Below are 15,651 nucleotides of genomic sequence, written 5' to 3'. Positions count from 1 at the left end.
TTCCCATAAGTAAAACTCAGAAAGATGTGCTCCAATTTGAGAATTAGCTGATGCATGCAGAAGAAATTCACTCAATCAATGTATGGGCATGTTCTGATGATAGAATAACTGGCTGATTTCAGAAAGGAAAAAGATGACCTAGTCCATTTTAACTGCTGATGGAAAACATCCTTGCATTATGTTGTCAGAGACCTGAGGGTATAAAGTGTGTACTCCTTTTTGGAATTATAACTAAAATGATGTGACTGGAGGACCCACAGTATGAGAACATGCTACCAAAAAGATCACTTTGTCTTCTGGGAAGGATACTAAATAGCAGGGCATGGGGCTAGACCACCGATGTTTGGCTTAACAGTTCACAGTTGAGGATGGTAGGTAGTCTCAGAAAATTATAAAATGCCTCTGCTGAGCCAGTTACCACTAAGATTCCACCTACGTGTGCACTACTTAAATACCTTCCTACATACTTGAGCCTTAGTGACCTGTCAGCAGAGGGTGTCTGTGACAGTTACATGAGAATGGCCTTATTTGCTTAGGATTGTGTGTGGGTGTTGAACACGGCACTTTTAGCATAAATTTATGAGGTGCAAGCTTTTAATGCAAAGATGACTCATAAGGTTTCAGAATGTGTAAATATGAAGCACAATCTAACTTATACCGTCACTGGTACTCACCCACAGCAAAACTAGCCTGGGTTGATTACCAAATTGTTTAGACTACCAGGAAATTCACAAAATTTGTCACTCTTAATAGGCTGATGACAAAAAATCTTGGGTTGATTGTAACACTTGTTTGGCGCTACCATCTTAAACCAGTGTTACATGTACTTAATCTGCATTTTGCAATATTATGTTTGATGGCAGCATTCAATTAACTCTGTTTCCGAGATTGTGAAGAAGTCAATTCTTTTGAGAAGTTACACTGGAAAACTTAAACAGACAGCAATTGTATAATACAGTAAAAAAAAATTAGAGGCAACAGAAAAAGGATCATAACTAAACATTTGATATGGATGTTGAAATAAAACTAAGATCAGCATTTTTTGTGATTCATTTCTGATGAATCACAAAACTCACATTTCTCTTGCGAGTTTTATGCAATTGCTACAAAAATGTCATAAAAATTTCCTTTAACTGAAGATGAACTGGTAAAGAATAGACCTTTAACCTTATTGGGAGCAATACTTGGAAGTAGATTATTTAGCTGTCAGAATAATAAAACCTTGGAAACAACAGATACAACCAGGAGACCCAGAATTCAACAGGATATTGTTTTAATACTTCAAAATGTCGTGGCCCTTAGAAGACAGGAAGAATATGAAAGAATAAAAATATAAAGGATCTTAACCAATTTTGTAAATGGAATCAACCATTATTCATAGTTCCCTTAAAATTGCTATTGATACTATGTATAAAATAGATAACTAATGAGAACCTACTGTATAGCACAGGGAACTCTACTCAGTGCTCTGTGGTGACCTAAATGGGAAGGAAATCCAAAAAAGAGGGGATAGATGTATACATATAGCTGATTCACTTTGCTGTGCAGCAGAAACTAACACAACATTGTAAAGCAACTATAATAAAAATTTTAAAATAAATAAACTTATGGATAGAAAAAGATTTATTTATAAGTTGAACTTAAAAAGTTAAACACAGTAAGTTTTTGGATTCTAACTTTATCAGTTGATTGTGACCTTACAAAATAAATTTCTGATTAGCTCTGCATAAAAAATTTAAAACACCATAGAGGTGTTTGTTTCCTTTTTAAAAAAATTTTGTAGGTCAGTAGAAACAAAGGCCAGAGAAGAGGTTTTAAAGCTTTAACTACTGCATACTCAGATAGTAAGAAAAACACTGGCATTTAGCTTTTGATCACTTCTATGTAAAATAAGAATCATAGAGTCACTAAAGAAACAGTCGACAGGAAGGATTTTTGAGATTAAACATATTTACAATAAAAACAAATTTCTGGACATTGGATCATTCTTTTATTAACTTTGGAAGCCCACTTGAGAATCTCATTTATGAGAACACCCACAGATAACAAATAAATAAGCCTGTATTCCCTGAAACACCACCCATGCACACAGCTGGACCATAAGTTGGTTTTTAGTTAAATAGCAGCTACCATATTTGGTCTTATGCTTCAAGCTGTTACAAACACAACACGTTTGCTCAATTCTAACTTCAGCTTTTTACTGAATTCATTTCCTATAAGAGATAGACCTCCTAGTTTCATTAGGTTAATGTCTTGTTGATTTTCTTTTGAAGACTCAGTGCAGTATTAAGTGAAGTCACCAGCAAAATGGGTACTGTGTCAGTAATACTTAAAAACATTTGAGTAGCCAAGTGAGCAGACCATATGTTAGGAAATTCCTTGCATGCTTATTAGGTTTCAAGTCTTTCAATACCATCAACTATCATTGTAAAGGTACACTAGGTGCTCATAATCATCAAATCTTAAAGCTTTTACCCAAGTGGTTTTACTAATTAAGGACAGGAAAAAGCACTTTTCCCCCCTGCCTTCTGATAGGTTCAACGGGACTGTCAAAAGAATGATTATTCATGGCAAGCATTATTTTCAAGCATTCAGCTTAATAATTTTTTAAAAAGTGACCTCAAGGTGAAATGTACTACCATTATGACTTTATAAGCACACCCCACCTCTTTCTGTTAACTATTCCAGTCCTGGCTGATCTCGAGTCTCACTCACTAAATGTGCTTTCTTTCACCTATAAAGTATCTACTACCATAATGCCTACTGCACACAGAATGCAGTTAAATGTCAGTTCCCTATTCATCCCTCTGTAACACACTGAAATTTGGATTTTATCTGAGTGGTAATAGTTCCCATTCAACTAGGTATTGGGCTCCCAAAAGGCAAAGACCATGTCTTATGTTTCTTCTGTGGCCTCCACCCTCACCTGAGTGCGTGGCTCAGCACTGAAGCTCTTTACTAATCTACCAAACTCATCAATTACAATTTTGTTGCAAAGCTTCTGCTCATTCTCTACCACAGGTTAGTTGAACTTCATATAATTAGCCCTTAATACTGAGACCAAATCACATTAACACTTTGCAAATATTAACATATCATGAATGTTAAATCCTAATGTTCCCCCTTTTATTTATCAATGTAGTTGGTTAGACATGGTGGGTAGTTTTCAAAATGTCTTTGTAACATTCTCTTAAGTGAGAAGAAAATAAACCAAATTCTCTCTCTGACAGACCAGAGTACCTGTCTGCCAAAAAACTTTACAAAAATGAAGGTAGCTGACAATAATATTTAGTCTTAAGGTATAATAAGCCCCTGGCCCCTAACACTCAAGCCCAGACCAAATGAGAGAGGGGAGACAGGTAGGCTAATACTACTGTGAGGAGTGCTACGCAGAAAGCTCTATAAACAGAGATACGCGGGGCACACAGTCTTTATTGCCACAGGAAGCAGCTGCACTCATCCCACCTCACCAACAGCTTTAATAGTCACAGAAACGCAGACTTCACGTAACAAAGTACAAAACAGACTTGGGGAGAAATGGTCCCTTGGACTATATTGGTTGTAATACTGAGGTAACCAACTGACCTTGTTCAGTGAAAATACCTCTAACACAATGAAAAAAAATCAACTAGTTATAACATCCAATTCATATATACAATTCAAATAAAAATATATATTATTTGCTTCAATGTATAGCAGGTTTAATACATTAGTGTTTACAAAATAAAAACTGTATTCTACTGAAATTTTTCTTGTGCTTCCCCCTTATCACTAAGCATGAAAGACCAGAAAAGTATGATACTAAGGAAACTTATTTATGGATTTAAAGATGCAGTTTGTGCGGTCATGAAAGATAAATATTAGTTGTAAGATTACCACATCTTTAAAAATTTTTGCTTATTAAAATCTACAAACTTGAACCATAAGACACAATTAAAAAAAACCCCACAGAATTTCTCAAAATAGATTAGAATACGGGAAACGTTTCATGAAACTACTGAGATACTAACCAGTTCTATGGCTAATATTAAAAACTGAACAATCTATGTAAATTGTATTCATACTATTTCTATGCACAGTGAACAATACAATCACAATAATCAATCTCAAGCTAGCAACAAAGTTGCAAGGTCCATAAAAAGCTTCTTCAGTGGGCAAAACACTATGATACAATTAAAACATTTAGGAAGGAAAAAAAGCCTTTTAATAGTATAAAAGTTGTTTACTGGTGTTTCTACTGTAAAGCTATTCTACAAATCAAAATGAAAAAGCAATTATATATGTGACAGTGATCAGAGACTACAGTGCAGACATTTCATCTAACATTTGGCTGATGAATTTTAGTATAATAGATTATAATTTAATATTTTTTACATAGTTATGACCTAGAGCAGAACCGAAAACAACACAAAAAACACATATTCCAAGTCAATACACTCTTCTCAGCAATATCTGGGTTTAGATGAATCTGGAGGAAGTAGGTAAAGCTGTCAAACATCTTCTCTTAAACCAACAGAAAAAATGTAAATTGGTAGAAGTAGTATTTGTTTTTCACTATGGATTCCAATGTGAAATTCTAGTAAGTATGCAAGTATGTTATTAACATTTAAGCACACCCTCATATATAGGCATACAACCCATTAATTAAAGAGGGAGAATTAAAACAGATTTTCAAGTTAAAATGAGTTTTAAGAAAAAACTGCATTCATAAATCTGAAAAGTATACGAAAATAAAATTGTAAAATAAATAATATGTGTCAACTAAACCTCCATAGAAATATGCCTGCAAATGTGGATGCACTGATTGTCTAAACTTGTGATGGTCTGCATGGGAAGACGTTCCCCAGGGAGAGCCATCTAGCTTCTCTGACTCTGGTGTGTAGAGAAGAATTTCTGGATATAAAACAGTACTTTACTATATATTATAGCCTTTGTTAACAGTCACCATCCTTATCACATTTAGGGTTAACTTACTATGTCTTAATCTATATAACACATTCTGAAATAATAATTTTAAGTCAAGGCTTTTACACATCTTGTCCACTTGTTTCTAGTTCTCTGTCCAACTAATAGCTTCCTATTTTTGTTATACCTTAAGTAGCTATCATAAAATGTAACCTGGGTCAACTAGGTAAGAGAGGTTTTTCTACTCTATTGCTCATTTTTTGGACCTTACTCCAGTATTTATTAACTATGTGCCTAATTAAGCCAGTAAGAATGACATTTGACTACTAAGAAATGACACATTTCCTATTAAACAAAATCAGTTTTATCAGATATTAAATCTACAACATTTTCCTGACTTAAATTGAGTATTTGCTTTCCATTTTTCCAAAGTCATTGCAACTTTGCCAGTAACTACATCACTTAAACTTTCTTTTTTATGACTGCAAAGATTCTAAACTCTGACATACAATAATATTTACGCAAAACACACTTAAAGTAGACAATGAAATTTCAAGTAAGATAAACTGTATCCACACCTATTGGCCCAAACAGGTCTCAACATCTAGATTTTACTTCTATAAATTATACAAATACATTGTACATTCTTAAATAATTAATGCTTACAATATTAATTTGTAAGCCTTTCCACATAAAATGACTTACAGAGGAATGTGGATCAGTATTTCTGTTACACATTATAACATTCTCTTAATTTTCTTTTGTGGCTGTAGTTCTGTCTTCCTGGTTTCCACAGATTACTGTATCAGTCCTTAAGCTTTGGCTATGAAATCTGTTTGTGCTGAATGAGGCAACATTGGTTATTAAGGCTTATTTCTATGATGGAGCATTATCCTTAAATCTGATGCCATTTCCAGAGAACAGTGGGAGAATCATAGCTATCTTGAATCTTCAGGCTCTGTTTTGATGACTTTCTTTTCTAAAGTAAAAGCTGAGTGAGGGTAGTCTTTTAAAATCCCCAGGCTCTCTGTATAGAAAGAGAAACACAAAATGTATTGATACTTTAAATCAACGGTCACAAAAAAACAAACTCAAACAAACTTATAAACAAACCCCCAACCTCCAAAGCAAGCAGTATCAACTATTCATGACTCTGCAATTCCATATAAAATTTTTATGTTTACAGAGTTGAGGTTAAGAGTTTGGATTCTGGATTTATATTCCATTTCTGCCAATTACTAGCTGTATACATCTCTGGGCAAGTTACACACCTCTCTAAGCCTTAGTGTCTTCATCTATAAAATGGGGATAGTATCTACACAGGGTGATATGAGACTTAAATCATAAAATGTATGTAAAGCACACAGCATATAGAACCTACTGATTTTTATTTAATGCTTGGTCCAAAGTGATACATAAAATATATAAAATAAAACTGGTCACTCGTATACAACAAAGTTACTGTCTAAAATATTTACTATCTATCAATGAAGACATGAGGCAGAGAAACAACTTCCATGTTTAAACATGGAACTATTTTTAAAAGTTTCTCTAGCCATGAAACCTTAAGGTGGGAGAAATAGGGATAAAAGAATGAAGATTCTATTTTCCTAAGGACTCATTCCTTGGAGTTACATGAATAATTATTTCAACCTCAAACAAATACTACAGAATGACAATAAAATGTAATATTTACATGAAGTACTAATACTGGAGGATACACACACACACACATACACACACACACACACCTTAAAAAGGATTCTAGAAAAGTAACCAACATTAATAGCTTATCTGAAATTAGGCAGTTCACTTTATGAATTCCCTTTCTATACAGAAATTCAGCATAAGAAGAGGAATAAAAATAGTAGCTACCATTTACTGAGTTCCCATCAGCCAGGCAATGCATATAGGCTATCTTGTTTAATCCTCATAACTATTCTATGAGGCAGAAATTATTTCTATTTTACAGATGAAACAACTGACTTCAAGTAACTCCTAAAGTTACTTTAACTCAAAGATTGGATGATACCAGATTCTTTCAAATGGTGTTGGTGTCTAATACTTTAAGTCTGTATAACTCATTTTACTTGGATAAAAACATGAAAACACCGAACTATAATAAGGAACAGTTTGTCCTTTTATGGAGTTCAGTTTACTTCTGAAATACAAATATCATCCCCCAAATGCAGCTGCAGGAAAAGTTGAGATTTTGGTACACAAGGTTTTCTTAGCAGGACAGCAAACAGTCCATATTATGAAAGGCTGGAAAAGGGAATTACATAACTGAAACCAGCCATTTATTATCTGGTTCAGTATTGTGTATAAAGTCACCATTCATGCAATAGCTAATCAAAATAATCTCAATCTTCAAGAGCTTTTCCCTGTCAGTCCTTTGGAATATCATGTTCTCAAAAAGACTGGCTATTAATATGGCAATCTATTACTTCCAAGGGGAGAAAACGGACTAGTAACATTATTAGTAATGACCCTTTTTTAAGGAGGGGGACAGTGGAAGTTAGGAGATTAGAATGGAAAGATGCTTTATTCAACTATTACTCCCTCTAATCACATTCCACATTCTCACCTGATGAGTGGGACTTCGCCTCACTGGAGTAATGTCTACTCAGCTCCCCATCCACCACAAAATGATGGAGTTGTCTGTTCTGTAAATTAGGCATTCGGAGGTTCAAAGGTCTTTCGCCTAACGAAAAGAAAAAAAAGCAATATGAGTAATTAAATACGCATCATGGTTTTTCTTAAAAATAAGTTTTCACAAATCGCCTGAACACTCCTTAGGAAATAAGTAAGGAAAGTCAACAGGCACTGGAAGAATTTAAATAGCTGGAGAAATATCTAAAATAATAGTTTAGGAGGAAAATGGCAACTCATGCTAGTCTCAAGATTTACCATTCTGCCAGGACATTTTGAAGAGCTAATCACAAACTAAACAAAAGACTGAGATTTCCAGTATGCACTCCAACTCTGGCAGATAATGCATCACCTCTATAGGGCATTTTCTTACTAGTGCAACCATTTTACCAAGCCAGGTCATTAACCACATAACAACAAATACTACAGAGACAGAGATGGCTTCAAGCCAATTGCCCATTACTAGAACAACAACAACAACAACAAAACCTATGGAAAATCCACGAAAAAATATAATTAGAACAGATATGGTAAAAAAGGTTTCATATGCCAAATCATACTCTATCATAAACCTAAATCCATCATACTTAGCAAATTGTTGCCCTACACTGGATTATCCTGGGGTCACAAATTAGAGTCATCAAATCTTTCATTAATGCCTATGCATCTTAACTCCAGTTTTTTTTTTTAATTAATTAATTAATTAATTAATTTTTGGCTGTGTTGGGTCTTCGTTGCTGCGCGTGGGCTTTCTCTAGCTGTGGCGAGCAGGGGCTACTCTTCATTGCAGTGCGCGGGCTTCTCGTGGTGGCTTCTCTTGTTGCAGAGCACAGGCTCCAGGCACAAGGGCCTCAGTAGTTACGGCTCGCAGGCTCTAGAGCCCAGGCTTAGCAGTTGTGGCGCACGGGCTTAGTTGCTCCATGGCATGTGGGATCTTCCCGGACCAGGGCTCGAACCTGTGTCCCCTGCATTGGCAGGCGGATTCTTAACCACTGCGCCACCAGGGAAGTCCCTTAACTCCAGTCTTAACTGTCAAGGATGACTGGAGAAGTTAAACAAGACTTCTACTAAAAAGTTTCTGTAATATTTTAAAAAGAATGTTCTTTGCCAGTACTCTGATCTGCTGATGTGTAATGTTTTACTCTATAGTTGAAGAATGCTGGTTAAGATGGTATTCTTACTTAGAAACAAATCTTATTTTTTTGACTACAGTAACCACTCTCTGACAAAAGTATAATAATACATAAAAAAAAGTCCTACAAAATTGTTTTTTTTCAAACACTATCACTATTTGAAACTAGAGGATCTATTTCTATACCTATATGCTATACATCTCCCTACACTCAAGTGCAAGCTCCAAGGGAACAGGGACTTTATCTTATTCACTGCTGCATTTTCAGTGCCTAAAAGTGTGCCTGGCACATAGGAGATACTAAAAAAATATTTGTTGAATGAGTGAATGACAATGACTTGAGATTTTCTTCACATGTGGATACAAAAAAAATGAAATAATTTTTAAAGTAGTAAAAATGCTCATGAATCAAAACTTTCTACACCTGTGTTTAAAAGAACAATTTCCAAAGTATACACCACACAAAATATTTTCATAGGGACTACAGGCCAATGTGAAGCCTGAAAGACAAAATTTCTACAAGTCTCTCCATTCTTATACTGTCTCTTCAAATCTCTGTACTCTGTCGTAGTACTTTAGAAGCAGTCACCACATTCTCTTAGGAACCAAATGTTATAAATTTCAGACAAATCTGTTTATGAAGTCTAAAAAAATCCAAAGTTTTAATCTTTTAAAAAACGATAAACATCTCCCATGGAATCCATTTCTTCAGGAAAAATGATCTGTACTGTTTACATCTCCCATTCCCATCCACCCTCTACAAAATACATGTCAATCACATGTGCCAGCTATTGTTTAGGGATAATAAGGTTAAAAAAAAAACTCTACAAGTTATATTTGCAGGAAGAATTCTTTCCTTTTTAGAAAAAGGGACAATTTAAAAATAAATTTTGATAGAGAACCTATAAAATATCAAGTTGAAAAAATCAGCAATTTTTTGTTTCCCTTGGAAGTGCACAGAGTAGCTGGCTCTAAAGGTGTGGGCCACTCTAAAGATGTACCTTGTCCATCAGCATTATCAGAAGTCAAGCCATTAGGGCTGTGCTCTTCTGAGCTTTGCCTGTAAAGTCCTGCACACAGTCTTCTTTCAGCATGCTGCAGTCTGTCACAGCCAGCTTGGGTGCAAAGGAACTCCATCTGCTTTGCCATCACCTTTTCAGGCTGCTAGTAAGTAAAGTGAAAATAAAGTAACTAAAACATTCTAGGTTTTTTAATGGTTTAAAGATGCCAATTTCAGACTGCAGCAAATATATTTAGTAGTCATTAAAATTAGTTCATACTTCATGTGGTATACACGTTCCATAAATATGCACTGATGTCTATATCATCATGTTAAAACACAGAATGTTAGATTTTGTACGAAAGGAGAAAAGCTTTCTGCGCAATCCTGTAAAGAGAATTCCATTCTAGCTCAAAAGCAAAATAACCTTAGCTTTGTTTTCTAAGATACCGAGTCCTTTTAAAGATTTTTTAAAAAGGAACCTCAGAGCAACAGCAACATCTGTTATAAACTGCTTCTAAAACACAGGGCGAAGTCTTGGCATTTTTATTTTAGGATCTGGCACTACACAAACTCTGATATGATGACAGTGTATTTGGGGGAGAAAAGGTGTAAAACGGCTGTATAGAAGAACAAGACAAACACACCTCCCTCTAAAATTAAGCAATGCAAATTATGCAGAAAAACACCAGTGCCAATGAGGATCTTCACCTTCATCATGGAATGAAACTGCAGTATTTTCCAACCCATCATAAAAAGACGTTTTAAAGTACACAATTAGTTGGCTGACATATAAATTTATCTCTACATGTGTTCTCTAAGTCCCTTCTCTATACACTGCTCTTAATTACCTATGTGTGATAATACCTATGATAGTCAAAGCAGTGATATTCTGCCAAGGAGGTAATAGTCAAAATACACAGACAGGAATCACTGCCATGCTATATAGAAGAGCAATACAAGGCATCTACTATATAAAATTATATATATGTTACAAACAATCCTGATTCACAGTAGTAAAAATCAATAGGTGAAATATATTAACTCACAGAATAGGATGAAAGCTTATACTATTATTCTGAATCAAATAAACGAATGGATAAAGAAGATGTGACACATATATACAATGGAATATTACTCAGCCATAAAAAGAAACGAAATTGAGTTATTTGTAGTGAGGTGGATGGACCTAGAGTCTGTCATACAGAGTGAAGTAAGTCAGAAAGAGAAAAACAAATACCGTATGCTAACACATATATATGGAATCTAAAAAAAAAAAAAGGTTCTGAAGAACCTAGGGGCAGGACAGGAATAAAGACGCAGGTGTAGAGAATGGACTTGAGGATACGGGGAGGGGGAAGGGTAAGCTGGGACAAAGTGAGAGAGTGGCATGGACATATATACACTACCAAATGTAAAACAGATAGCTAGTGGGAAGCAGCCGCATAGCACAGGGAGATCAGCTCAGTGCTTTGTGACCACCTAGAAGGGTGGGATAGGGAGGGTGGGAGGGAAGAGCAAGAGGGAGGAGATATGGGGATTTATGTATATGTATAGCTGATTCACTTTGTTATAAAGCAGAAACTAACACACCATTGTAAAGCAATTATACTCCAATAAAGATGTTAAAATAAATAAATAAATAGATAGATAGATAAATGAGATCAAAAGGAACCATAATTTCAATCCATTTAAATTTGTTACTAATTAATTAATAAAATTTCAGTAAGATTTCTGAGGGGGGAATGTATTTTTCATCCTCTTAACATGAAAACACAAAACTTGGCACTACTAAATCTGACCAAAAGCAGTCACTAGTGAGAAGATCAACAGGAATAAAACTTACAGTACTTTCTAAAAGGCAAAAATGACTTTTTAAAATGTTAATTTCTCTGTACACGATTAAATAACTTAGCAGCAAAAGCACCTGAAGCTACATATTAATTAATTTTTCATTATACATGAATTGAAATGATTCAACAATAGTTACAATGTTGACTATTAATATATTATTGAGAACTAGAACTATTTTATCTCAGAGTTGTATTACACACATAATCAACATGGCTGTTTTCCTGGTATCAAGTTGCTTCTTTCTTAAGTAGAGAATCTGTATTAATTCCTACAAAACTTCAAAGAATAAATAAGTAGCAGATGTCGGGTTCTGCTCACAAAGCAAACTAAACCTAGTTGATACTGCTATCTCACTGATACAGCTGTGGATCAGATGACATTGTAAAAACAATTAGAAATAAATTCAGTCTTTGGATGAAACTGAATTTAAAACTGAAGCTAGTCGAAGCAGCCATTTATTTTTTAACCTACAGATGCTGTTATGAAATAGTAACTGGTGGCTGACGTTACCTGTGAACTAAGAGCAGCGAGTTCCTCACTCTTAGCTTTAGCCTGCTGGAAGAGGGTCTGCACGGAGTCCTGGAAATCTGGAAACCCATCCTGTGGGTCAAAGAATATGTCCTTTTTACTTTAAAATAACCATATTATCAAAAACTCAGAAAATAAAGTAGAGAAATCCACCTTAATCCTATTACCTGAATAATCGTGATTAAGATTTTAATGTACAATACTTGATTTCAGTCTCTCAAGGTATAATTACCTTATTTCTACAGTTGTAACCTCAATAAAAACATAAATGAAAAAGATTAAAAAGTTTACACATCCACAGTGTTTTACATTGGAACATAGATTTTATGATCATTGATAATAATGATTATATAACATTTCATCTGGTGGTTTGACAGTTTAATCACGATCTTCATATTGGACTTTTAGATTATTTGCCTTATTTTTGGTTTTATGAAAAACACTGCAAAAATATTTTCATGGAGACAGCATTTTCCATAGTTTAGATGATCTAATATAATAGGTTCCCGGAAGTAGAATTAGTGCAAAGGGATGAACATTTTTATGTCCTTTACATATGTTACTCAAGGGCCTTTATTGCTTTATTGTATCATAAGCAATATATGACAGTTTTCCTTGCCAGTACTGGGTGTTGTTTTCTTAATTGTTGCCAATTTATACTTTTGTTTTGATAATCAAAAAAATTTTTAATTTTGTATACTATAGTTGTATATACTTATATTTTACTTTGTGATTACTTCTATTACTATACAATTCAAAAAGACATTCTCCTTTAGAGATTTGAGAAGTACTCAAATCTACCCTCTAGTTTTCTAAAGCTTTATTTTATTGCTTCTTTTGTTTTTTAAATTTAACTCTCTATCCCATCTGGAATTTATTTTGTTATATGTAATGTGGTAAAAGTCCAAGGTAAATTCCCAATCTGAATTTCTGCGGAATTCTTCCATGCTGACTTGTGATTTCTCCTTTACCAGTTCAAAGGACATGCGATAGGGCTTTGGAATTAGAAAGACCTGCACTTGTGTTCCGATTCCACCACCACTTACTAGCTACATGACACTGGATGAGTAACTTAACCTTTCTGAACTTTAGTTCCTTCATATGAATAATAAGAATAAGAGAACCTATCTATTAGGGTTGTTGTGAGATAAAGTAAATGAGATATTGCCTTTAGCATATAATAACTGCTGAGTATCAGTGTGTATTCTTATATATTCTTATTTATATGTATTCTTATATTAACTAGTATATTCTTATATTAAACATAAGCATATTCTTTTTTTTTTTTTTTTTTTTTTTTTTTTTTTTTTTTTTGCGGTATGCGGGCCTCTCACTGTTGTGGCCTCTCCCTTGCGGAGCACAGGCTCCGGATGCGCAGGCTCAGCGGCCATGGCTCACGGGCCCAGCCGCTCTGCGGCACGTGGGATCCTCCCGGACTGGGGCACGAACCCATATCCCCTGCATCGGCAGGCGGACTCTCAACCACTGCGCCACCAGGGAAGCCCGTGTAAGTATATTCTTATATTAAGTAGAGTGTACTTGGGGCACTGTACTCCTGCACAACACTTCAACTTAAGTTATTTCCATTTTATACCATACACACACACATACACACACATATATGCAAATCCGTTTACTAATTTTATCAAGTTTTTTTTTGGCCTGTTTAGTGCTCCACATGAAATTTATAACTACAAACATCATGATAGCATGGTTTTACTAACTTTACTGAAAACTACTCAAGGAACCCTCAAAGACATTGTCATTAACCTCCAAAACGTTTCTCTCCTTGTTTGATAAAGCTGTATATTTGTAGCAAAGGGTGAATAATGAAAAACTGAAGTTGTTATATAATAACAGAGCAGAAAAAGTTGTAATAATAACAAAATATGTACCTTATTTGAAATATGAAACACTGGTTCAAAGATTTTCCCCATTGGGGTTTTTTCAAAAAATTATTTCTCCACTGCAAATCTCATGTTTTCAAATACTTCATCTACCAAAATTCATTTCCTAGGTAATAATTAATTTCCCATTTTTTAAAATTCAAAGACATGAAATAAATAATTAGAATCAAGAGCAAATAAATTTAACATCTTGAAATAGTCTTATGTAGCTCCATGGTGGGTTATACAATCAGCCTTTTTAAATTATTAAAAATAGCCACCTTTCTAGGCCCCTACAAGACCAAGGACCCTGGGCTTAGAGGAATGTATAGAATATAATCATTAACTGAGCTAGAATGAATTTTATACAAGTGTATGTACTTGAAATCTAAATGAAAAGTTCATTTTTCTTAGTCATTCCATTTTTCTCCTAAGAATTTCCTTAGGCCTAAAAATCCAGCTTTATCTTTAACAAACTCTCCTTTAATTTAAGTTCTAAAGTTCAGTGAGGCAAGCTAGTAGGAGATTTAGAAAACAACATCAATAAGAGCAGCTATCATTTTTCAGGTGCCTACAATGAACCAGTTCCTGACTATGTTCTGTAATTTACTTATATTGTCTCATTTAATCCTCACACAAACAACCCTGGGTTTCCCTCATTTTATAGCTACAGAGATTAGCTTCAAAGCCTATGCTAAAATCACAAAATTCTTGAGTTGCCACCTTTATGAGACTCACAATAGTAAATAGGGGCATTTCTTTTATTTCCTTTACTTTAGAAGACAGATCCAAAAAAATATTGCTGTGATTTATGTCAAGGAGTGTTCTGCCTGTGTTTTCTTCTAGGAATTTTATAGTATCTGGTCTTACATTTAGATCTTTAATCCATTTTGAGCTTATTGTTGTATATGGTGTTAGAGAATGTTCTGATTTCATTCTTTTACATGTAGTTGTCCAGTTTTCACAGCACCACTTACTGAAGAGACTCTCTTTCTCCACTGTATAGTCTTGCCTCCTTTCTCGTAGATTAACTGGCCATAACTATGTGGGTTTATTTCTGGGCTCTCTATCCTATTCCATTGATCTCTGTGTCTATTTTTGTGCCAATACCATACTGTTTTGATTACTGCAGCTTTGTAGTATAGAACTACCATATGACCCAGCACTTCCACTCCTGCTTATATATTCGAAAGAAACAAAAACACTATTTTGAAAAGATACATGCACCCCAATGTTCACAGCAGCATTATTTACAATTGCCAAGATACAGAAGCAACCTAAGTGTCTACCAACAGATGAATGGATAAAGAAGATGTGGTATATATATATATATATATATATATACAATGGAATATTACTCAGCCATAAAAAAGAATGAAATTTTGCCATTTGCAGCAACATGGATGGATGTGGAGAGCATTATGCTAAGTAAGTCAGACAGAGAAAGACAAATACTGTGTATCACTTATATGTGGAATCTAAGAAAATATAACAAACTAGTGAATATAACAAAAAAGAAGCAGATTCATAGATATAGAGAACAAACTAGTGGTTACCAGTTAGTGGGGGCATAATATAGGGGTGGGGAGTAAAGGTACAAGCTCTCGGGTATAAGACAGACTCAAGGATATATTGTAAAACATGGGGATATAGCCAATACTTTATAATAACTCTAAATGGAAAGCAACCTTTAA

At 34.5% G+C, this 15,651-nt stretch overlaps 1 protein-coding gene across 3 annotated transcripts in view; it reads right to left on the bottom strand.

Annotated features, from left to right (window-relative positions):
• Positions 1-1,964: 1,964 nt before the first annotated feature.
• The window catches only part of NAB1 (NGFI-A binding protein 1), a 45,603-nt gene continuing 31,916 nt past the window's right edge, over positions 1,965-15,651 (bottom strand). For 2 of the 3 annotated variants that reach the window (XM_081243260.1, XM_081243258.1), the window contains exons 5-8: positions 12,054-12,143; positions 9,691-9,853; positions 7,493-7,609; positions 1,965-5,932 (exon numbers count right to left, since the gene is read on the bottom strand). In XM_081243260.1, coding sequence (XP_081099386.1) covers positions 5,844-5,932; positions 7,493-7,609; positions 9,691-9,853; positions 12,054-12,143 — 459 coding nt within the window. In that variant the 3' untranslated portion in view covers positions 1,965-5,843. The remainder of the gene's footprint in view (positions 5,933-7,492; positions 7,610-9,690; positions 9,854-12,053; positions 12,144-15,651) is intronic. The other variant, XM_081243259.1, reaches the window with a different exon arrangement.

Source organism: Mesoplodon bidens (genome assembly GCF_964165515.1).
Source record: "Mesoplodon bidens genome assembly, chromosome: 8".
NCBI classification, from domain to species: domain Eukaryota; kingdom Metazoa; phylum Chordata; class Mammalia; order Artiodactyla; family Ziphiidae; genus Mesoplodon; species Mesoplodon bidens.
The sequence above is the reverse complement of the archived record's forward strand: the minus strand, read 5'-3'. Positions and strand labels throughout refer to the sequence as shown.